The sequence below is a fragment of the Parasteatoda tepidariorum genome, chromosome 1 (genome assembly GCF_982258835.1).
Source record: "Parasteatoda tepidariorum strain Cologne lab strain chromosome 1, Ptep-v5.0, whole genome shotgun sequence".
Classification (NCBI taxonomy): domain Eukaryota; kingdom Metazoa; phylum Arthropoda; class Arachnida; order Araneae; family Theridiidae; genus Parasteatoda; species Parasteatoda tepidariorum.
The window spans coordinates 73,004,336-73,029,174 of NC_141755.1; the positions used below are offsets into that span (position 1 = coordinate 73,004,336).

Here is a 24,839-nt window from a genome sequence, read left to right on the forward strand (position 1 = left end):
GTGACAGTACAATTAACCGAACTTAAAGTTTTAGATGTATTAATAATTCCATTGATTACTTTTGTTTTAGGTTCTGTGACAGATTTTCTCTTAGATGAAGGAGGTGAGCATTTAAATTACATACTTTTTGTAACTGTTTTTATTTTATAATTTTATACTGTATAACCGACATTGAACAACCAACAACAATACCATATCAATAATACATCAACAATAGAATAGTATAGTATATCATGTGTAAATTTACAACTTTCAGTGTCTAACTTCGTAACCTTGTAATTTTACATCCAATCCAGAAGACAAGGGAATCCTCATTGGGACAAACTATCCTTCGTGGAGGATCTATATAATGATCCACTTATCCTGAGGATTTTTGACGTCAGCACTATGGATGATGTAGCCGGGAGTAGAATTTGCGTCAAAGCAAGCCACCGCTGGGATTCGAACCTGGGTCACCTCATTGAAAGCCGAACGCTCTATTCCTTGAGCTGCATCGGGGTTTTTGTTACTGTTTTAAAATCATTTCGAATAGCCATAAGAAACCAACTTATACCTCGTCTATGGAAATTACTTGCTTTTTTGCCTCAATTAGATCGCAAGATCTTGCATAGACAATACACAAGCTATATTACTGTTTTAAGATATTTTGAATTTATATGTAGTGAATCCGAAGTGCTAAGGTCTTATTGGTAAGGAAGTCAAGATCTTATTTAATGCAAAGTGAGGCCAAACGAGACAGGCGGTAGTTAAATGTTTAAGATCGTTGCTGTTAGATTGAGAAGAAAGGTTTGACCTTGCTGGGGGAGGGGGATTTTATAACTTTCTGGACAATATATTTAAATCATACTCAGCAGTTTCACGCGAAACTAAAGAAAACATCATCACATTTACTTAGATAACTGCAATATATCAATATTATTACTTTCTTGGTAAGAAAGGTTTTAACTGATTCCTTGTTACAACTAACCTCTATTTATGGATTAAATTTAATATGTAATTCTTTTAACATTACACGTATCTTGTGACAAAATAAAAACAGGACTAATGTTCAGAAATGTTCAGTTCTGAATATCTAAATCTGAAAACGAAATATGTTTCTAACGCTGAAGAATTAATGTTTCGCATTTTGAATAACTAATCCGTCTAAATGCTGCAAACTTTATCCTGCTGAAATAATTGTAAATTTTATGATGAAAAAAGTTATAAATCTAATGTAGAAAAATATAAATGCATTTATTAGCTGTTAAATAAGTTCCTTGTATTTCTTTTTAGCTTGCATATTTGATGGCCGCATTTTTCAATCTGCCGAACAGATTCTGCGAGATGATCCATGCGAGTTCTGCTTCTGTTTCCGTGGTGATATCATTTGTTTGCAACAAACGTGTCCACCTCCCGCTCCCAATTGCAATAGGACGGAGATTCCAGGATTCTGCTGTCCAAGATACGACTGCCGTAAGTCATATACTACTTTATAATCATCTTTCATGAGAGTTTTAAAATTATTGCAATCACGCTGATTTTACTGATATTATTATTTTATTTTACTACACAACACGAGTGCGTATATTGCGAAAAAAACAATAAAATGTCTTTTCAGCAATGTTAACATGAAACTGAAATATCAAACGAAGCTTTAAGAAAGTCCAAATTTAAGCGCAACTCATTTCCAATTAGATATTTCTCGCTTGGGTTTCGAAAAACTGAAGGAAACTATGCTATAATTCGGGCAGAAATGATTTGTTAAAAGCAAGCAGTTCTTGTAAATAAGCAAAACTGTTCTTTTATAACTATGCTCAGTAATTTAGGCAGGTGATATAATAGTTTAGAGCTACATTTTTATTTGCATGCGTTAGTCAAAATGAAGTACTTAAAACTGTTTTGTCAATTTGTAATTGTGTATACAAGGAAGTTCTGTAGATTATTCGTTCCAAACATAATTTCTAAGTAGCATTTTAATATGCATATAAACTAATCTTAATGTATAAAAGTTGAATGAAATGTTTATAAATCAATGGTTTCAAAGGATGCAAATTTTTGGAACTTCATTTTAAAGAGATTAGCTATCTGGACTAAAATAAATGCACTGTAAAAAAGGATATTTCAAAACTGTAGCAAAAATCTATCAAAATGGATCCGAAACAAATAATAATCGGATTTGGAGACTCCGTATATTCATAATTGAAACAGCATGTACTAATTTTTTAGAATTGATGCATTCCATTCGTTGAAAAGTTCTTAAGATACTGCAAAGTAATCAAAAAGTGATATTAAAATGACGGATCTCCTGGCTAAGCTATTGGGACCATATTTTCCTAATTTCAACACTTTGTACCATTGAAATCGAAAATTAGTATGTTATGATGTGTCATTGTGGTGGCCACTATATATAGCTTCTTAACTCACACTGGACTGGAGCGTACAACGATGGTGGTTAACGCCTCCTACTACGAATCCAGAGGTCCTTAGTTTAAATCATACCGTCGGTCAACGAACAACTCTTTCTCTCTCACTCTATTCTCCCTCCAAGTTCATTTTGAAACTAAGGACCTCCGGATTCGTAGTAGGATGCTTTCAATGGTACAAAGGGTTGAAATTTGGAAAATATGATCCCTATAGCTTAGCCAGGAGATCCGTCATTTTAATATCACTTTTTGATTACTTTGTAGTATCTTAAGAACTTTTCAACGAATGGAATGCATCAATGCTAAAAAATAAGTACATGCTGTTTCAATTTTGAATGCACGGAGTTTCCAAATTCGATTATTATTTGTTTCGGAACCATTTTGACACATTTTTGCTACAGTTTTGAGGTATCCTATTTTGCTGTGTAAATATCCAATGTGTGACCGAAGCATGCTCGAATTGCCAAACAATCCGGGAGTTGGCCAGCATGAAGTGAAAACCCCTTTAGTAGAATTTGAATATCCCTTGTTTACTTCATAATGAACAGGCAAATAAGGGTCTTGGTAAGCACGCAATCACATTCCACTATAAAGAGTCTGCTTCAAGGCTATCAAGGTTAGATATTACGAAGGTTAAAATACTCATCTTCAAACGTTCTAACTTTTTTGATTGTACATCTCTGATTTTTTTTCACTTTGTTTTATATTGTTTTGAAAGAAAAAAAAAACACCATTGTAATTATTTAAAAAAAGAAAATTGATTTCTTTCTTTATTAAATTGTCTGTCAATCAACACATTCAAAACCACTCTCATAAAAATATAGACTAAATCTCAGGGAAATAAAACAGACAGTTCATTCTAGAATGAAATAAGTCCTTCGCAAAGTTTTAATTCTGTTTGTGAGTTCAGTAATTCTCTCATTCAATATTGTATAAATTCCCTAAGTTTAGCAAATATATATGTTACTATTGTAGTTTTCGCTGCACGTAAAGTTTTTTAATTGTAGTTTTTTTATCAGTTCTATAATTTCTAAATCTCTTACCGTTTTGTGTACAGCTGTTTTGTTAAAAATAATTTTCAAAAAATCTCTTTTGTAGGAAAATTAATTAAAAAACAAATTGTGAAATACATTGGAAGGAAATCAAAAAATCACCAGATACTTCCATAAAGAAGTTTATCTTGTTGTTAAATATTAGCGATTTGTTTAAAAAAAAATTTTTGTTTTTTTGAAAACAACACAATAGTGTTGGATAAGTGAAAAAATTTTTGAATCAAAATTTCCAAATTTTGAACAATAAAATGAAACTGGGCATAAATCTAACAGAATTCTTACAATAAGTGTAGTATAAAGGACATTAAATTGATTATCTTTAACTGCATAAAGTTATCAAACTGAAGCACCTCGTATCTTTTGCAGAAGGTGAAAGTAGATTAATAGTATTAATATCAATAATCTGTAACTGTTTTAGGATTAAAAAACAAATTTTTGAACCTACTATATATTTTTCAATACTTACAGCTGTTTTAGTGACGACGAAGAACTTAACAGCCATTACCAGACGAAAAGGAGTCCAGCCAATCATCATTCAGAAAAGAATCGAAAAAAGATCTGTTAGACTTCCTACAGTAGTAAAAGGTAAGTTAAGTGCAAAAGTGCTGCAAAACAGTTGTTTTCAAGAAAACACATTTTATTTCATAGAAAACAACTGTTCCAAATAACTAACTTTTTGTTAATAATGAAATATATGTTTCTCAATAGCCGCTGTTGATTAAAAAAATAGCACTAATAGACCTATACAAGATTTGAGTAAAAATGGAACATATTTGTACTCTTATCTTTTATTAGTCAGAAAATAACGATGAAACAGTTTTTCCTTGAAAAGTAACAGCGAAACAGATATTTCTAACAGCTTCTGTTGACTAGAAAACAATGAAGAAAGAGTTTTTATATTTAGTAGTTGTATTTCAGTTTATTTTACTTATTGGTTAATATAACAATGAGACAGTCATAGAAAAGTTACTTTCTGTTGATATTTGTTGAAATGAATATTACAATAAAAATTTGTTTGTTGACAGTTAGATTTAGCTATTAATATATAGCTTTTAATATAAAATACTAGATGAGCCTTTTTTTGCCCTAGACTGTTATTCTAGTGATAAATTAAAAATTACTCGGCAGTTGCTGTTGGTTAGAACAATACTAAATATTTTTTTCTCTTCTGGACAGATATGTTGTTAAAATAAGAATGATATGATTAATTCTCGACAGATGCTGTGGATTTGAGCAATACGAAATAATCATTTTTCACCCAGTTAGATACGTTGTTGTTAAAAGAAGGATGATACGGTTAATTCTAAACAGATGCTGTTGGTCAGAACAATAAAAAGGAATCCGTTTTTTTCCCTCCTGAATAGTAATCATAAGTCAAAAAATAAAGTTGGAATATATTTTATACTCCAATCTGTTATGGGTCTAGAAATAATGCTAGGATGGTTAGTTCAATTGTTTTCTCGCTAGTTGCCCTTGATGTTAAAATAACAATGATACGATTATTTCTGGACATTTTGTATCTCGATAGCTGCTGTTAGTCTACACCAGTTTGGGACAATTTCATTAATCAAAAGTACGATTAAAATCTCTGGAGAGCCAAATTTCTTTACAAATAAAAGATATCGGCAATGCAACTCGTCACTGTTTCTCAAGAAATCCTTTAATAATCTTCATTCTAATTTATTAGTTATATGGTTAAGATAATTAAGTGGTTTTTAACCTGCAAACGACAAAGAAATAAAAGTTTTCTGTTAATATTATTAGAAATAATTAAAAACAACAAACCAAAATATTCCCATAAAAATATTGCTTGATTTAAATAAATTTAATTACCATAAAATATTGAATATTAGTTAGAGTTAGAATAAATTTTCAAAAAAATATTGAGTCGTTAAAATTCTTATTTTGCATAATTTTTACTTTACTTTATATTTGACTTAATTTTTCGTTTCCCCTTACAATGACTGATGTGAAATACTAATTCTGAGAACTGATGCAAAATAACCAAATTTTATTATATACTTTATTTTATCATTTTATTTTATCATTTTATAATTTTATTTTGTTATTTTAATAATTTGAAATAAATGAGAAAAATATAAATAATGCTTGATTTAAATGAATTTAATAACCATAAAATATTGAATATTAGTTAGAGTTAGAATAAATTTTTAAAAAAATATTGAGTCGTTAAAATTCTTATTTTGCATAATGTTTACTTTACTTTATTTTTGACTTAATTTTTCGTTTCCCCTTACAATGACTGACGTGAAATACAAATTCTGAAAACTGATGTAAAATAACCAAATTTTATTCTATATTTTATTTTATCATTTTATTTTATCATTTTATAATTTTATTTTATTATTTCAATAATTTAAAATAAATAAGAAAAAATATTGAGTCGTTAAAATTCTCATTTTACATTATTTTTGACTTCAATTTTCGTTTCCCTTACGATGACTGATGCGAAATTCTAATTCTGAGAACTGATGCAAAGTAACCGAATTTTATTTGTAACTATTGCATTATCACAGCTTTATAAATAGTGCATTCTTTGCGGAGCAATTCCTGTAAGTATCCTTACATACCTGCTACTCTTACATAACGATTGCAATTGTCAAGAAAGTCATTAAGAATAGGTTTAAGTCATCAGCTCAAAATGAGTTCTCGACTTGGAACCATTAAAGGGCATCGTTTAAGTCTTGTTTTTATTTTCCCCTCTTCCGTAATGAACATGAATGATGGCATAAAATGTATAGTTTGCACATACTTAATGATGATTCATCAAAAAAAAATTTTTTCAGCACTCTAGTGTTTACACAGTATTTGAGGCATTCAGTCTTTATTGAATTGCTTACAGCTTGAAAGTGAAATCACTATTAAATATTGTTGCGCACAGACAAACGCAAATAACATTCAGAAATATTTCTAGCAATTTTGTCTAGTCAGATTAATAAAGAAAAATAATCATGGTCCCATTGAAACCTATAAAGATAAAAAGCATGGCTACCGCGTTATAAATAGATAATAACTTTATTGATGTGTGTTTTTTTTATCCACATAATGTCATGAGTATGGTTGATATAAGTAAGCGATTTTTGTGGAGTGTTTATACGGCGATGTAATATCGGGTTATTATGCAAAAATGTACCTTAATAGCATGCATGGATGTATAATATTCATAAAATAGATCGCAGGGTTAAGAAAAAAACTAAATTGCTTTTGCTCAAGAATCGTTGATAGTTCCATACAAGTTATTATAGTCGGCATCATTAACAGCTACAGAAAAAAAAATAACTATCAAAATAAGGGATATAAATTGGAACTATTTTGGAAAGATGATATCAGTTGAAGAAAAGCAATATAATATATTTTATCTCCTAATTTGAATACCTGCGAGCAATAAAATATCTATAAAAGCTTTGCAATGTTATATAATTAACTTAAAAGTCATTTCTCGCTAGTCAACGGCCTTTTTCGAATTGTTTTTAAGTGGAGATTCGATTCAATTCAGAATTTATTTATTTATTTATTTCACTTTTAAATGTTTTAATTGATACAAAAATTGGAATCCTTTTACCCCTTTAACGTAGATGGGACACCGGTCTTCCTTTTATATACTTTTTTCAGACTCTCTATATACACGCAAAGATAAATTTTGGTATTTTTTAATTGTAAAATATAGTCTAATAGTAACTAAAAAAATTTTTTTAGATTATCGGAGTTATATTTTGCATTGTACTAAAATATAAAATGCAAAAAAAAAAAAAAATAGTTTTAAGTTTTTTCTATTCATGTTCAAAAATTTATCGATAATTGACTTTTAAAATTTAAAAAAATTTAATGATGAATAACTTTCTCTCTTTGATCTAAATAAGTGCAAATTTGAAAAATTATTGCTTGGAAGTGAGTAGTGTTCGGAAGACTTTTCCTTAAGCGCAGAAATAGACACCGGTGTTTCATGCCGTGCATCAGAACCATAAATTATTAAAGTACTAATTATAATATTTTTCACTTATTTTGACCTCAATTAATATGAAATATAGAAAAAAGTACGCAAAATAATTTTAACGAAAACTCTCAGTCAAGAGCTTAACACTAAAAAACAACTTAAAATGTCACCAAATTATAGAGAAAAAAAAGAAATAAATTTGTTTAATATAAATTTTTTAAACTTTAAAGAACAAAAGTTGAATAGCTGAGAAATTTTTTTCAGATTTTTTTTGTGATTTATTTATATAAAAAAAAATATCTCATTAAAATCATCTACATTATATGCCTTACATAAATATATTTCAGAGGCCTTTCTTTGAATTGTGTTTTTCAAAAGGTGAAAAATTAATGTATTTTAAACTTTATTTTTAAAATATAGATTTCTTGAAAAAGTGCGTGATGATTTTGTACGTCACTGGAAGTTTTCTTTCTTTCTTCTAAAATAATTTTATACATCATTTTGTCTATAAAATTTTATATTTTTGTAAATTCAATAATTTTTTACACTGGAACTAAAGTATCTTAATCGATGCATAATAGAAAAATGTTAAATAACCAAATAAATTGGACAAGAATGAAACGAATGGTAAAGTGACAGATAAAAAGTAGCGAACTTTATGTTGTACCAAATTTCTTTTAGGCTGATTGCAATTTTTAAAACGTGTTCGAGAACTATTCCTAATTTAGCCAGTCAGCATGCCGCTATTTTTTTAAAATAACTTCGTTATAGAAACACGACTTCTAACATTTTGGCAAAAACGATTATAAAATTTAAATACAGTAATCGAAAATGCATAAAATAAATATATTTAAAAGCATAATTGTTATGCATGTTATATAAAAAATATCTACAATGTTACACTGTCTTCTTCAGTGATATTAACTATTAAGTTAGAGTGCAAATGATTAAAATATCCATCACAATCCATGTTTTTTTTATCTTTGATTATATTTAACTTAAGTAATGTTTATTCGCAAAAGATCTCAATTACACTGATTTCAGATTTAAAACTATAGTATTTTCTAAAATGTTAAATTGTCTGTAATTAATTATGATAAATGGCAATTTGCTTTTCCGGTAATGATAAAATTAGTGGAACATTTAATCATTATGTTTCAGTTTTCTATTATGAATCGACGTTATAGTTCTACGTTATTATTTTTTTTTTTTTTTTTTTTTTTTTTTTTTTTTTGTAAATGAAGACGTACTTATTATAGTTCGACTCCCTGTTTTCTTTAAATGAAGGGTCTACTCATTATAGTTGGACATACTGTTTATTTTTTATTTTTCTCAAATGAATTATTACTCATTATAATTTGACATCCTGTTATTTGTAAACGAAGGCCTACTCATTATACGACGTAATTTTTTTTTTTTTAAATTGAAGGTCCAATCATTTTTATTCAAAATCCAAGTTTTGGTATTGAATGATACAACATCAAATTTTTGTAATGTTTAATCACTATTGTTCCACTTTCAAATTAGAGTTAACTGCTCATTCTTATAAATTAACGTCTAATCAACAAGGCTCAACATTTAGACATTTAATCTGAGTTGTTATAAACGCACGTAAGGGAAATTTCCTATTGTGTCTGGTAAACTTCATCATTTATTAATCAATTCCCTTTTTGTTTCAGGTTGTGACATAAACGGGACATTTTATGAAATAGGATCCACTGTGACGTCAGCAAGCTGGCCTTGCTTACATTGCATGTGCGAAGATGCGGGCAACATGCACTGCGATCCGCGCAAGTGCAAACCTGAGTCACCTCTCATGCTCAACATGAAAAACAGCCTACTAAAAACAAGATAACGAAAAGAAACGTTGATATTTATTTTTATTACCATTCTTTTTCTTTTTTAAATTCCTTCTTAAGCGTGTGAAAAAGCTGCCAAAACCTTGAGGTCGTTTTCTTAGGCGACGTAATTTAAGCTAAGCTGGTTTTTTTTTACTAAAAAAGCGACTTGCCAACGTTTTGCATCAGTTCCTGAAATGCTCGTCTGCTTCGTCTAATTACCGCTCATCAGTATTTCAGTAACAGAATACTATTTACACGCTTTGAATGAAAAATAAAAAAACTACGAAACCACCGTTATAAGCTTGATAGTTGCGAATTATAACAATGAACTGTCATCGAACAAACAAAAAGAACAATAAACTGCTATTGTTGCGTCGAGTTATTATGCAACGAACTACATTTTTGTGTGCCTATAGCGCTAAAGCCTGGAAGTTCTGAAATTCCGTCCTTCCTCTAGGAAATGAATTAATTTTTTTGGTTGAGAGTGGAAATGGAGATATATGAATGAAGATATATTGTTAAACGAACTCTAAACAATGGAGTAATCTCATTCAAATGTGCTGAATATATAATCTCTTATCCCAAAAAAAACTTACAGTGCGCTACTTTGTTAGCGGAATCGTAAGGCTTACAGCGCAGGTAATTTTAAGCCATGCAAGTAGTCAAGTGTTTTATTTATTTATAATTGAATGTAAATACAGTAAGGAGCACTTTCGTTTAACATCTTACTCAAATCATATCTTCATATGAGTCGGTATGATGATATCAAAACATGTCTTCATATAAGTCGTATAGTAAATTAGAGATCGCTCTGCTGTGATAACCATGTGGTGCTGCAATTTTGCTAGATTTGTTGTTTTTGCACTTGTTAAGAGCAAGAGAATTTTTAAAAATGTTAAATAAATTGCTCTATTTTGATTTAATTTTTTTTAACATAGGCCCAAAGAAGCAGAGTGTTTTCTAGATTTACTGTATGATCTGCATTACATGATTTTAATGCTTAACCTAACTTTTAAATCACCTATCTAATTGTTTTTCATTTAATGTAATATTAAAATTGTTTAATTTGCAGTTATTGCCTCTTTGTGCAGAAGTCTTAAGATATTAAATAAGTTTTACTAGAAAGCTTAAAACGTATTCAGTTAATAAGTAATTAATGTTAGATTCGTATTAGATTATAATAATATACTTATTAATCAAGTTTTATGGCTAACAATTTTTCATTTCTCAGTTATACTTTGAATTAAAATTATTAGATTTGAAATTATTAAAATTTCTTCATTGATTAATTACAATCTCTTTAGTTTTTTTTTTCACTTTGAGGAATAGTATTCCTATAAATTGAATTTTTTTCTCAATTAAAATTAAAATTTTAAATTTATTTCTTACAATTTCAATTTCTTACAGTTGAATTTTTTCTTAATTTAATTAGAATTTTAAATTAGCGCAACTGCAAAATATTATGTAGTTACGTTTGAATTATTAATAATTGTTATTTCTGTCGGCAATTATTTACTATCTACCACTATATAATTTGCGTAATTTTGATGATTAATTATTCTAAACCAATAATATTAGATTAATAACATTTACTATAATGATAAACAATATTATACATTTATTGCAATACTTATCATTATGTGTTCCTAATAATAATGATTATTAGCACTACAGGTCGTAAGTGATTATTAACAGCAGTAATGACTGTTAATTCTATGAAAATAATATTAAAATAACAATATTTATGAGTGTTATAAGTTTATAGCAATACTTACCAAAATGCATTCCTATTAACAATAATTACTATTAGCTACTAAGGTCAGGAGTAATAAATTTATAATACTATTTATCGATATGTGTTCTTAGTAATAATGATTGCTAGTTCTATAGCAATAGTATTTGAGCAATAATATTTATTTTTATGTTAAATATTATTATAAATTTATAATATTTTATGGCTATGTAATTAGTGATAATGATTGTTTATTCTTTCAAAACTAACGAGTTATAATATTTATTATATTTTTCTATATTATTAAAATCTACATTTTATAATACTTTTTATTATTATCTTTTTCTAGAAATAATGATTACTTTAAAGATAAATATTAATATAAATTTTTAGCTCTATGCAAGATCTGCTAATTACGCATGATCAGTTGTTATTTATTCCTTATTTTTTCTTGCTCACTACAAGTCTTTATTTCCATACATTAATTAAATTAGTATCTAATTAATTTTATAAATGTAGTGATTAATTTTCGTAATTAATTTTGTTTAAATTTTTTGTTGATGTTTTTTTTTAAAACTAATTCCACTTTCATCAAACTCAGTATAAATTATTTACATGCAATTACTTCAGTAATATAAAACTTGCATATTTTACAAATTTAGTTAGTAATTAATTTTATTATTCAATTTTTTTTAATCATTTAAGTCATTATTATTTATTTTTGATTATTAAGTAATATATTTATTTATTATTTGATTTATTTTATTAGTTAACCTTATCAGTTGAGGATTTTTTTTTTTTTAAATTTATGCCTAATTTTATCGATTTTGCAAGATAATACATATCTTCCAACTGCAAGTTTTTCAAGACTTCGCACATTTTTGATTTAGTAATCAGTTAAATTTTGCTGTTTAGATTTTCTTAATTGCCATTATTAATTTATTTAATTTAGTACTCTAATCATCTCAAAAAATAAAACTGGCAGTTGAGTTTTTTTTTTCAATATTTATTTTTGTTTTAACCATTCTCCAAGGACAATATATTTCTTTAAACATTTATTCACATTATAAGATCGAGCTCATGCCAATGGATAATTTATTAAATGATTGGATTTTAAACGCAAGTCTCCTTACCTGTGTATTATGCTTTTTGTTCCTGGTGTTATTGTGGTGAATATAGTATTAATGTTTTATTTCTTTCGGTTATTAGAATCGGTTTTGGTTTCAAGAAGGCATTTTGAACATGGTGCCATACCCGAACAATGCTACTTGATTTGTTTTCCCATTATGTGACTTTACAGTATTACAACAATTTTCACAGATACCAGTCATTTTATAATTAAAATATCTTTAATATTATGTGAAAAGTTATTTTTAAAAAAATTATGATTATTTTACTAGAAAAAAATAAAATATTTTTCTTAAGACAAAACAGTTCCGCCAACTAAGTTTACAATCCGGTATTGTACTTTAGAAAGTAAATACATGCACGGTGTTGCGTAATCATCTCTCTTAATGTTTATTTTTAACATCCCTGTAACGAATGAAGTGGTAAAAAAACATGTACATTAGTGGTCAAAAATTATTATTTAAGAGGGAGAAAAAATACCTTTCCAAACTATGACCCGTAATTATTGGGATGAGCAAGGAAGAAAGTAATCCGTTAATTATTTCAATTATTCTATTATAATAATTATTCTATTCTTAAGAATTTTGGAACAATTCAAAAAAGTATGTTCTCAACTAGTTTTGTTAACCTGAATAGTCAGTAAAACTATATTATTAAAGCTCAATTAAACTATTTGCTTACTTACACCTATGATGCGCCAATCAGAGTTAAGTTTAAATCGGTATAAAGTAATTTTAAAAAAATTAACAAAAACTTAATGATGTAAATACGTTTTATATTTTAAAGAACACGAGCAACTTTAAAATAGCAAGAAGTCAATGTTAAGAACAAATTACTTGAGCTTGCTAGAATAATAAGCAACAAATATGGATCAAATTTAAATTAAAAACGGATAACAAGAGCAAATTACTTAAGCTTGCTAGAATAATAAGCAACAAATATGGATAAAATTTAAATCAAAAACGGATACCAAGAGCAAATTACTTAAGCTTGCTAGAATAATAAGCAACAAATATGGATCAAATTTAAATCAAAAACGGATACCAAGAACAAATTACTTGAGCTTGCTAGAATAATAAGCAATAAATATGGATCAAATTTAAATCAAAAACGGATACCAAGAACAAATTAAAAAAATTTTTGCTTTTCCCACAAATGTTTAGTAACATTCCATTTTCGAAAGTTTTCTAAAACATTTATAAAAAATAATTGAATCAAAAATAAATTTTTGTAACTAGTATTTAGATTTTAAAAAAAAAAGTAGTTTTAATATATATATATTTTTTTACACTTTTAAGCAAATTCATTCCAAGCAATTTCATGTTCCTATTTGAGAATTACAGATGAGGTTAGATATTACGCATAATATATTTTATGAACATTATGGTGCCTTATTCTATTGTGATTTTAAATTGATTATTGGTTATAATGATGAAATTAAACATCATTGATACTGCTCTAAAAGAGAGAATTTCGGGCTTTTTTTTTAAGTGTACCGTTTGTTGCATATATTGGATACGATTAAAAAACGGAGATGTTTAATCCTTTTTAAGTTTTTTGGTTTGAATCCGCTTTATGTATTTGCATTCGTTTTACGAACGTTGGCGGATTTAAACGGCTTCAACAACTCCGATTCTTAACCGTACCCATTCATGTTGTTGTCATTGTGCTGAATTTCAGGGTAAAGAATGAGATGGTTGATCTCTGTGTTAAACAATGATTTCTATCAATTTATTTAAAATTTCAATCGTTGTTTTACGCAGAGATTGACAAAATATCTTAAATCTCATCCGATGATGAAAGTGTATGTGTTTGTGTATAAGTGTTGAATGTTATTTTTTTCTAAATTAATGTTATATGTGCGTCAGTTTTACAAAGGAAGCATTATTTAAATAAATTGTATACTTTGAATAAAACTGTCGTTTCTTTTTATTTACGCTTACAACATTTTGCATGGGTTTTTTTAATACACTCAAGATTATAATTTTTACAATATCTTTTAAAATGTTGAGTAATATTATTTTATTATCCAACAAATATCCGCGTGTTTTCATATATATGTTGCACTTTTTTTCCTGTTGTATCATTGATCACGTTAAATCTATAGAAAAATTAGCTGATTTCGTTACATTTTAAATAGCTTTCTTTTGTTTTGTTTGTTTATCATCAATGAAATTAACAAAAGGAATTTAAATTTTGAGGAAACATTTTGGAAAATATTGAGGAATGTTCTGATATAAAATGTTGCATCTTGTTTGATACATAAAGGCGAAAAAAAATATAATAATATATAACGAAAAGAAAATATAATGAATAAATTTGGAATTTATCCATTTGTTATCACTTTAAGTTTCATTACATTAAATTAATAAAATGAAGCAAATATGGAAAAACCTGAATACTGATAGGTTGAGTAGGATGGGGGGGAGGGGGTAAACGTTCAGTGAACGGAAAAATGAAAGAATAAATGACTTAAATGATGAAAGCTGAGGTAAAATTATTTAGTGAATGTATAAATGCAAGATGAAATTAGCGAATTAATGGAAAACTAATTTGTATCGTTCGTTGTTTAGATAAATAAATGAATAAATTAATGGAAAAAAGAAGTTAGTAAAATAATGGACGACTAAATAAAATAGTTCTAACGATAAATGAAAGAATAAATTCGTGAAAGATAAAATACATAATGGAATTATTGAATGTACGAATAACTGCAAGAAGAAGTTAGCAAAATAATGGTATAGTTCGTTATTAGGATATATGAAGGAATAAATTAATGAAATAAAGAAAGATAAAACAAAATTATTGGAAAATATGGAAGAAAAAATTAGCGAAATAATGGTAGGCTAAATTAAATAATTCATTGCAACAATAAATGAAAGATTGAATTAATAAAATATTGGAGTGCTAAATAAAAATAAGCCTACAAAATTTCTTCTATTTCATTTTTACAATAAATGCTGCTGAATTAAATTCCGTCATTCACTCCGTTATCAATTTTTATTCATTCTATCGAATAAAAAATTTTTAATATTTTATTTCAACTCCATATTATTTAAATAGCTCTAACTCCATCCAATTTTATTGCATGTAATGAACTTAACAATTTTTGTATGAAGGGGAAAAAAATCAATGACTTAAAAATAAAAAAAAATCGCACATAATCTCCTATGCAAACGAATTTCATTGAATTCGAACATTCATTTGAGTTATAACTTGAAATCGCATGGAATAATACGGTTAATCACAATACCGTAAAACTTAGATTTCGATTAACTTTGTTTTATTTGAATTAATTCCATTCAATAATTAATTCCACTTCATTCTCTTATATGAGATTCTATTTCATCTCACCTTTACCATATTCATTTCCAGTTCATTTCATACTACTGTGAGTTTGATTCAAATGTAACACAGTCTCAATAAGATTATTAAAGTACTGAAATAAATTTAAAACAGAAACACATTTAAAACTATAACATTAAAAGTATATAATATATATGAATAAAATTATGACCATATTACCATATATTACCATATTTATTTACCATATTTATTATAATTCCATCTAAGCAAAAATCTAGCATCATAAAGTTAATGTAGACAATGCACTTAAATTAAAATTATTTTTAATGCAAATTATTAAAAAAAAACACAATAAATATGGTAATATATCTCTGAGTGCTTTTTTCTTCCTTCTTTTTAAGATTTAAATGGTAGGTCTCTAGCATCAAGAATTGATTATCTTCGAATCCGTCGTTAACATTAGTACAAGTGGGCATTCGTCTTGTACCCTGCATTAATAGAAAATTTATAGCTCGTCCTAGTATTACTCTATCCAATTATTAAAGCTAAATTTTAACATTTTCATTTTCTTATAATATTTTCGTCATATCCAAAGTGACTCAGGAAATAGAGCGTTCGTCTCCCAATAAGGTAACCCATGTTCGAGTTCCAGCGGTGGTTGAATGATACGAATGCTGCTTCCAGCTCGCACTGACCACAATGCTGATGTAAAATATTTTCAGTGGTAGATGGATCATGGATTAGAATCCCCTTGGTGTCGAGCTACCTCTCCGTATATCACAAATGCGAGTAAATTTCATCAAAAAGGCCAGTGAAGGCTAGTTTGCCCCAATGATCCAGGAGTTCCCTTGTCTTCTGGATTAGGTTTAAAGTTACAAAGCTATGGAGTTGAACATTCATAGTCGTAAATTCAGAATCGGCATTTTCGGCTTTTCAAGGCCGGTTATAAAACAGAATAAAATATTTTAATCTAAAATGTGAACAAAAGTGAAAAAAATAAAATGATGGATTTAAATGTGTATACAAATTTAATTGCTCTTAGTGCTATCTAGAGATGGCTAATATTTTCTGGAACAGGTATTTGTCACCTGTTATTTAATCGTACCTGTTATAAAAATAACAGGTTACTTCCAAAGGCCTGTTCCAAAATACTAGGCAAACAATTATCTTGCCAAAAATTTATTGCTTGGCCACCGTAAGCGCATATATATTGTAAAAATGAAGAATGGCAACAGCGGTTATGTTTTAGTTTCAGTTTCGATTTTGTGATGTAAACATTATTATTTTGCAGAATAATACGATATGTGCGTGAGTGTAGTAAGTTACGAGTGTACTTATATTATCAATAAATATTGTTTTTGTTTTCTATGAAGATTTTATTAATGTTCATTCAGCAACATTCGAAGCCAACACACGCTATATCGAAACAGCCTGTTATTTTATCACAGGCTAGTATTTTGGAACAGGCGATATTTTGTCACAGCTAGTATTTCGGAACAGGCAGTATTTTGTCACAGGCTAGTATTTTGGAACAGGCGATATTTTTTCACAGCCTAGTATTTTGAAACAGCCGATATTTTGGAACAGGCTAGTATTTTGGAACAGGCGATATTTTGTCACAGGCTAGTATTTTGGAACAGGCAGTATTTTGTCACAGCCTAGTATTTTGGAACAGATGGTATTTTTTCACAGGCTAGTATTTTGAAACATATGGTATTTTGTCACAGGCTAGTATTTTGGAACAGGTGAAGCAGGTTAGTATTTTTGAACAAATTTGTATTCAGGAATAGGCAAGAATTTTGTGATAGCTTTGTCTACTATTATGCAGGTTAAGTTTATTTGTAGGAATGTTGGGTAAGCGATGACCAGTCCCCCTGCCCTTTTGATGCTCGGGCAAGGGGGAGGCGTGCTTATAATTGCATTTTCCTTCTTTTAATTTTTTTTTTCTGTGATGCAAAAAGTAGAAGCATTTGAATATTTTTTCTAATTTTTTTGATATTGATACATATTTCCTACATGTAAAATAGAAAAAAATTTCTTACAAAATACGAGTCTTATTGTCTCATTTTTTCTGTCCTTTGTCTTACTCTCTCTCTCTTTCACCTTTTTTTTTTCTTTTTTTAATGCAATAAATATTTTAACTTTTTATTTCGTTATTAGAAGGATGTGTTAAAATTGTTAAAACTATATTTAGCATGCGAATTCAAGCTATATTTAAACACTTTATTTTCTTTGTAGGCAAACTACAGGGTGGTCCCGAATTCATGGTACAAACTTTAATGGTAAGTACAGGACATTGTAACAATGATTTATTGTATAGGAATGTATAGTCGCAAGTGACGCGGTGAGGCGTAAACAGAAGAAATAACGGCCGAAAGGAAAAACAAAGATTTTATTGAAAGCGTTGTTGACAAGTGTCATGTTTACAGTAAGTGTTCAAAATTGCGTCCACCAGAAGCGATACATGCTTGACAGCGTCGGTGGAGCCATTGGCGTACACGTTCAAAGATGCATGGTATTTCACGCACACCTGCAGCAGCTACAGATATGCGAGCGACGAGATCCTCATCTGAGTCAACTGGAGTCTCAAAAACAAGATGCTTTAGATGTCCCCATAATAAGTAATCGAGGCTCGATAAATCGGGAGATCGGGGTGGCCAAGGGATTGGTCCACCACGCCCAATCCATCGAGCACCAAACTGCACACTACTGCCCTCTACCGGCAATGATACCAACCGATCACTCCATTTCTCTTTCCTTTTATTTCCCCTGTTTACGCCTCACCGCGTCACTTGCGACTATACATTCCTATACAATAAATCATTGTTACAATGTCCTGTACCTACCATTAAAGTTTGTACCATGAATTCGGGACCACCCTGTATATTATCAAACACTATATTTTTTCTCCCTATCTTTATCCTTTTTTACATCTTCTACTTTAAAATGCTGAACTTATGACGAAGCATGAAGGGTAGTTAAATAGTACTCAGAAGATAAAGTGTAGTAGAATATATGTAAATATTTAAGCAAAATATTTTATAAATGTGATTTAATAATGAAGCTTAGTTATAAAGTTTTAGGGGTGATTAAATTTATATATTTTATACATTTAATGAAAAATTCAAAATATGTTGTTTGAAATAGTGAGTTGCTCCCTATAAAGTAACTACGGCCTACATTTACTTAAAAATGCTCCAATCTTTTTGTCTCTTTTTTCCGTCTACTGTATTTACTGCACTAATTACAATTGGGGGATCTCTTCTGGGGGACATCTAATCAAGTAGTTTACTTTGAGAATCCGGACAACTCTTTACGCCATTGGTCCCCTAACTTTCGGACCATCTCCCTAGCTTTCGCTGCTATCGGCGGCTTTCTTTTCGAGGTCGAGATCGACCGTGACCTTCGAGGTTACGAATTGACTCTATCAATATTTTTACATGAAGGCGTGTCCTTTATTTCCCTCGTAGTTATTTGTTGTAATAATTCAATCAATGTTCTATGTGAAGAGTGATTTGAAATTGCGTTGAATTTCGTCCACTCGCATAGAAATAGATGTCCCTCTGGCATTGCCTATTATTTTGTTGCGTAAAAGATTTATTTACTTTGAATATTTGAAGAAAATAAATAATATACTATTTTTAAATGATAATATTCTGCAGGAAAGGGAAAAATCTATTACAGTTAATTTGGCGTATTTATTTTTTTTCTTCCTGTTTTGAATTTTCTTTTGACATTAAAATTACCATTAAGGCTACATAGTATGTGATATTTTGATATTAATGTGCTGATTGTTTTGAAAGAAAAATACAGTAGAACCTCGATCAACCGATCTTCGATTAACCGAGGTTTCTGTTAACCGAGGCAATAACGAAGTCTAATTTTTTTTTAACCTTTTTCTTCTTATCATTTCCAAAATGAACTTGGAAAAAATTCTACACATTTTAGTTCGTTGACCGTGTTACAGGCACTACTTCCCCACAAAATCCCTCAACTTCCAAGAAATATTACATTGTGAGAAGACAACATTCATGAATGCTTTGTTAACAGTGGTCATGTAACCCTATTGAATACCAGTTGATTTCCTTTTTAAATCTTTTTAGCTGTGAAACATAAGTTCATATATGCTTATTTTTATCATTTAAAAAACGTTCTATTGTTGTTTAGTTTAAAAGTATCTAAATTCGCAAGCACGGAAGGTTTTTATACATGGCTTCTATTAACCGAGATTTCTAATATCCGAGGTACTAGCGGTCCCAATTAGCTCGGATAATCGAGGTCTTACTGTATTATTAAATAATCCAAGAAAAGTTAAGAATTGTTAAAACGACTTATTTCTTTAAAAATTATGCTAAATTCGCATGCAGTTAGATTATTTTTAGGTATTAGGTTATATTTAATTTCATTTTTGTCAAATTTAAAATTCTAGAAGACAACTAAGCCCTATTTCTTTTCTTTATATAAAATGAAAAAATGTTGTCTATTTTGTCACAGATACAGAATATAATGTGCTATTCTTAAATTGTTTTTATTAAAAAATAATAATACACTATGTTGTATTTTAAGTTCAGAAATAAATTTTTTTTTAAATTTCTAATTTAGCTCAATATTAATGAAGTTCCATTTTTTTTTCCTCTGGTAGAAATGAAAAGATTCTGGTTATATCGTCAAACAGAATGTAATAGGGAACTCCTATATCCTTTTTATTTAGAAACAAGTAATAAATCTTTTCTCGGAGCCTAAACAATCGAGAATAAAAGAGAAATTTATGTGTAACTGCTTTTTTTTTGTTTAAAAAATAACTAGAAAAAACTTCACGATACTCTTAGAAAAAAAAATATGTATTTTCTAATTTTGTCAAATTAATAGAAAAATATGTATCTGCTACAAAAATACTTGCCAGTCTAAACTATATTTCTGACTGCTGTCAGTATGCGGGTGGGTGACCACTTGGATCAGTGTGCGTAGGGACCGAGGATGTGCGGTATTGGTCCTCATTAAACTGTTCTACTGTAAAGCACTCGACTTCGCGTGCAGGTCGTTGGGCTACCGAAGCAGGGGTGCCATCCCCTCTGCAGAGGATCAAAATTGTAATGGCTTGTCTTCGGATCATTTTCAAGGATGTTTCTCAGACCGTCGCCAATAGCCCATTGTGCAGCTCTAGTACAACGTAAATTAACTACTGCAACAACAATTAAATTATCTTTCAAATGTAAAAAAGTTGGAAATTTTTTTCCTTAGACCTGTTATTTTGGAACAGGTATTTGGAACAGGTATTATTTTGTATGGTAACAGCTGGAACCTGTTATTTGAAAATACCTGTTATTGCCCATCACTAGTGCTATCCAGGAAAGCAGGTGTGTACAGCAAATTGTGCAATTTTAATATAATTAAACAATTTCTAGTTACACTCAGTTATTATTATTTTTTTTAAACTTAAATGGAAAAAAATAATTTTGATTTATGAATCAAAAAATTCTCAACCACGTTTGAAATTACTATTTTTTTTAAAAATCTGTATATAAAGAATAAAAACTCTGAATTAATATTAAGTATTTAAACTTTTTTAAGCCTATTAAAATCATTTTAATTTCGGTTCATTCAGAATACTACCTCGAAGCGTTTAGAAAGGTTTAAATACATTGAAATTTTAATCAATGATAATTTGAAATAAATATAATGATATAAAAAAAATAATAAAAAATTTATTTTAAATCTTATACAATTTTAACATTAGCATGCACTGAAAAAAAATTTCTTCCCCTAACTATAAAGAAAAAAATAATCTCTAATCTCTATAATCGAATAAATGTATTTATTTTTACTAAACTGATTTGTTTGAAAGTACGATATGTTTTTGGAAAGCGCTTAGTTCCGTTTCCTTTTTTAAAAATAGAAAAATAATTTTTTCTTTGAAGAAAGAAATTTGATAATTTCCACGTAACAGATTTGAAAAAATAAACACTTTACTAATTTATTTTTCAATTATTTGGAAAAATATATTGCTTTCACAAACATTATAATTTCAACTTTCAAAAATAGAAGTAACACGGATTAAGAATTCCTATTTTTTATTTATAAAAACTTTCTAAGAAGAAAGAAATTGTTTAATATTGAGTAATAATGAAAAAGGTGCACATTTATGATATGGTGTCGCCATCTATGTTTTTACCATTGAAAAAAAAGGATTGTGCTAGTCAATTTTCAAGACAAAAATCTTGCTTTTAAAGTCTTATTGCAAATAGAACATGCGAAACATTATCAGATTTATTCTATACATTTATCTAAAAAAAAATTATAATAAGATGTTTATTTCAGTTTTTTTCTTCTTCTTGCATTTTACGTCGATTTTTTAAGCACTTTGAATCAAATTTTTAGTGCTGCTATCTATATTCTTTAAACAAAAATGAAATAATTATTTATAGGAATCATAAATTATTATTATCAACCACAGTAATAACATCACTCTTTAATCAATCATTTTCTCTCATTAATTACCTACATCAGTAAGCATGATTAGATTTAAATGTTTATTTGAATGATAATGAATTAATTCAATATAATTTATAAAACGTCATTTATCGCATAAAAATTATTTTATTGTATTAAATTAAAGTTTTAGTTATTCATCTGTTAAACCTCATGAAGTACATTCAATAACTATTTCCAATCTCTTCCAAAAAAAACGCCAGTCTCGTTTTCTTTTAAAACGAATTAATATGAAGTAAAATTTACAAGTGACTTTTTTTTTCTTTTCTTTTTTTTTTGGTATTGTCGTTGCATGCTTTCCTCATTTCATTATTTTCCTTGCTTTTGTCAGCCTCGCTAGATATTATTCTTAAATGTCCTGACAGTCGTAGTACCTATATTATACAAAAGGAAGAAATGTTGGCTAGAGCCCCTGAATTAGACCGACCGACTTTATCATCTATTTTTGGAGCAAAGAGCCACAATACTAACATGACGTTAACTTGCGAACTTGTTAGCTCCAATATTGCTTGATAGGTCAGCTCTGATAGTATAGGAGCCTTAATGTTGGCATTTTATTAAATAATACATGAATGTGCAAAAGATTTTCTCTTATTTATTGGAACTGAGACGAGCATTTTTTTTTTTTCAGAATGGAAGCTTGTCACAAAATTTTACATCGCCTATGCAAACATTAAAAAAAAAATTAATAATAATAATAATAATAAAATAAATAGGGTAAACTGACCAGTGAAGGAGCACTACCCAGTGAAAGAACATTTCATATATATTGATTAAAAATAAGAATTTGAAAGTTTTTTTTTAGATTGATTGGTAACAATAGCTTACTGCCAAACAATAGGAAGTCATCTAGCAATGTTTTGGATTACTTGGTCAAATAGACTTCTCTGGAAAAATTTTTGAATTTCTTATTATCTCTGCAACACCTTGTTTCTTTAGAAAAATTATAAGGTGAGTGTTTGTATTTAAATGTTTGAAGTGGAATTAATTGCATGTTATAGTTTTATGTTTCTCACTGTGAAAAAGAGAATTCAAAATATAGTTATTGAAGTTGCGTTTTATTTTTTTAACCATCATAGCATAATAAAGTACTAAGATAAGGGGGTGTTTATTCACTGGATCACCAAACGATGAGAAACCAGTGAAGGAACAAGTGTTCCTTTACTGGATTTCTTTCTAAGTTAATGAAAATAAAAGATAAAATTTAATTTTCTTGTACCTTTAGTGATGTTCCGCATCAAAAGTATGTTAAAAATACGAAAAACAACTTCTAACCAGTGAGGGAACAGGCATGTTCCTTTACTGAACATAGATTTCCCAGTGAATGAACAGTATGTGTTAATATGTTGGCACTTTAATTCTCAATTCATGATTACAAAAAAAAAGTTAACATTTTCCAAGTATTTATATGTTATAATTTCAAGAATAGGCTTGTTTTTAAATATTTGTATGGCTTATAAATTCATAAAGAGCATTAAAAAATAACCAAAACTAAGTGTTCCTTTACTGGGTGTTCATTCACTGGTAAGAGCTGTTCCTTCACTTGGTCTTCTTACTACTTACTTGTTATTTGAACCTCCAAAACTTTAAAACAATATTATGTAAGTTCGCTACAATTTTTTTTACATAATTTGCAATTCGTAACAAATATGTTGACACTGTCATTTAACTAGAATTACGAATTTTGAAATTAATATGATTTTTTAAAAGGCAAGCGAAGCTTAAGTCTTCCTTCACTGGTTAGTTTACCCTAAATAAATAAAAATTAATTGATAAATAATGTAAACTAGATCTTGCTACTTGTCTTACTTTTAATGGAATGTGCGTGTTTAATCTGTAGAGTGTAGTATTTTTGTAAACTTCTGTGTGAATACTTACTATTTTTTAAATTTGTTCAGCTCATGGCAATACCATTGGATCTATCATTAAAATAACAATTCAAAATGAAGCTTTTATTCTTCATGGGGATTCCACATAGTGATAAGCAACAGTTTTTTCCAAAAATAAAATATTACATTGAGCATATACGGGGTACCGAACTCCAGCCGAAGCCGCGGTTGGCGAATACTTTACCAACCACACTAAGTGGGCGGCTACTCTTGAAATAAATAAAATAACAACGCAAACAAATACGTAAAACAAAGTCTCATTAAAGAAATGCACATATTAAGACTAGTGTTGTCCGTAGATCTGTTAATAAGAAACTCGATGCATTGGACCAAGAACTTACGAAATTTGACAAGGATCTTTTTTTGCACTCCGTATTTTTTGAGAAATTTTTACAGTACATTAAGAAAAAAATAGCAAGACAATCTGTTAAACCTATACATCATGCGCAATCGAGACACCATAAATAAAATTTAAAAAAGTTTTTAGCATTTTTTTTTTAATATTTTAAAATGGAAATTTTATACAACCTATTTCTGTAGAGCCGTGATGGCTCAGGGGATAGAGCATTCGCCTTCCAATGAGGTGACCTGTGTTCGAATCCCAGTCAATACGAATTCCGCACCCGGCTTGCATCGACCACAGTGCTGACGGGAAATATCCTCAGTGGTAGACGGATCATAGGTTAGAGTCCCCTTGCCGTCAGTCTAACCGTGGGAGGTTCTCGTGGTCCTCTCTCCATGTAACTCAAATGCGCGTTAGCTCCATCAAAAAGTCCTACACGAAGGCAAATTTCTACTAATACTCGATCCAGGAGTTCCCTTGTCTTCTGTATTGGGTTCAAAATTACAAGGCTACGGAGCTGAACATTAGTAGTCGTAAACCCATAAAATTTGGGTCGCCTGTTCAACGACGGTTATTAAAAAAATATTTCTGTAGTATATTTTCAAGTTTTCCATGGGATCTCCCGTACTTAAAAGGTTAAATTTTTAAACACCGTGCTTTTTTTTCTTCTTATTTATCAAATTTCTTTTATGTAGAGAGCCA

General features: G+C 28.8%; 1 protein-coding gene across 2 annotated transcripts in view; it reads left to right on the plus strand.

Annotated features, from left to right (window-relative positions):
• Nucleotides 1-9,610, plus strand: part of tnc (tenectin) — a 118,206-nt gene extending 108,596 nt beyond the window's left edge. For both annotated transcript variants that reach the window (XM_087166577.1, XM_087166574.1), the window contains exons 14-17: nucleotides 71-103; nucleotides 1,273-1,452; nucleotides 3,923-4,039; nucleotides 9,089-9,610. In XM_087166577.1, the coding sequence (XP_087022703.1) occupies nucleotides 71-103; nucleotides 1,273-1,452; nucleotides 3,923-4,039; nucleotides 9,089-9,264 (506 nt within the window). In that variant the 3' untranslated portion in view covers nucleotides 9,265-9,610. The remainder of the gene's footprint in view (nucleotides 1-70; nucleotides 104-1,272; nucleotides 1,453-3,922; nucleotides 4,040-9,088) is intronic.
• Nucleotides 9,611-24,839: the final 15,229 nt, after the last annotated feature.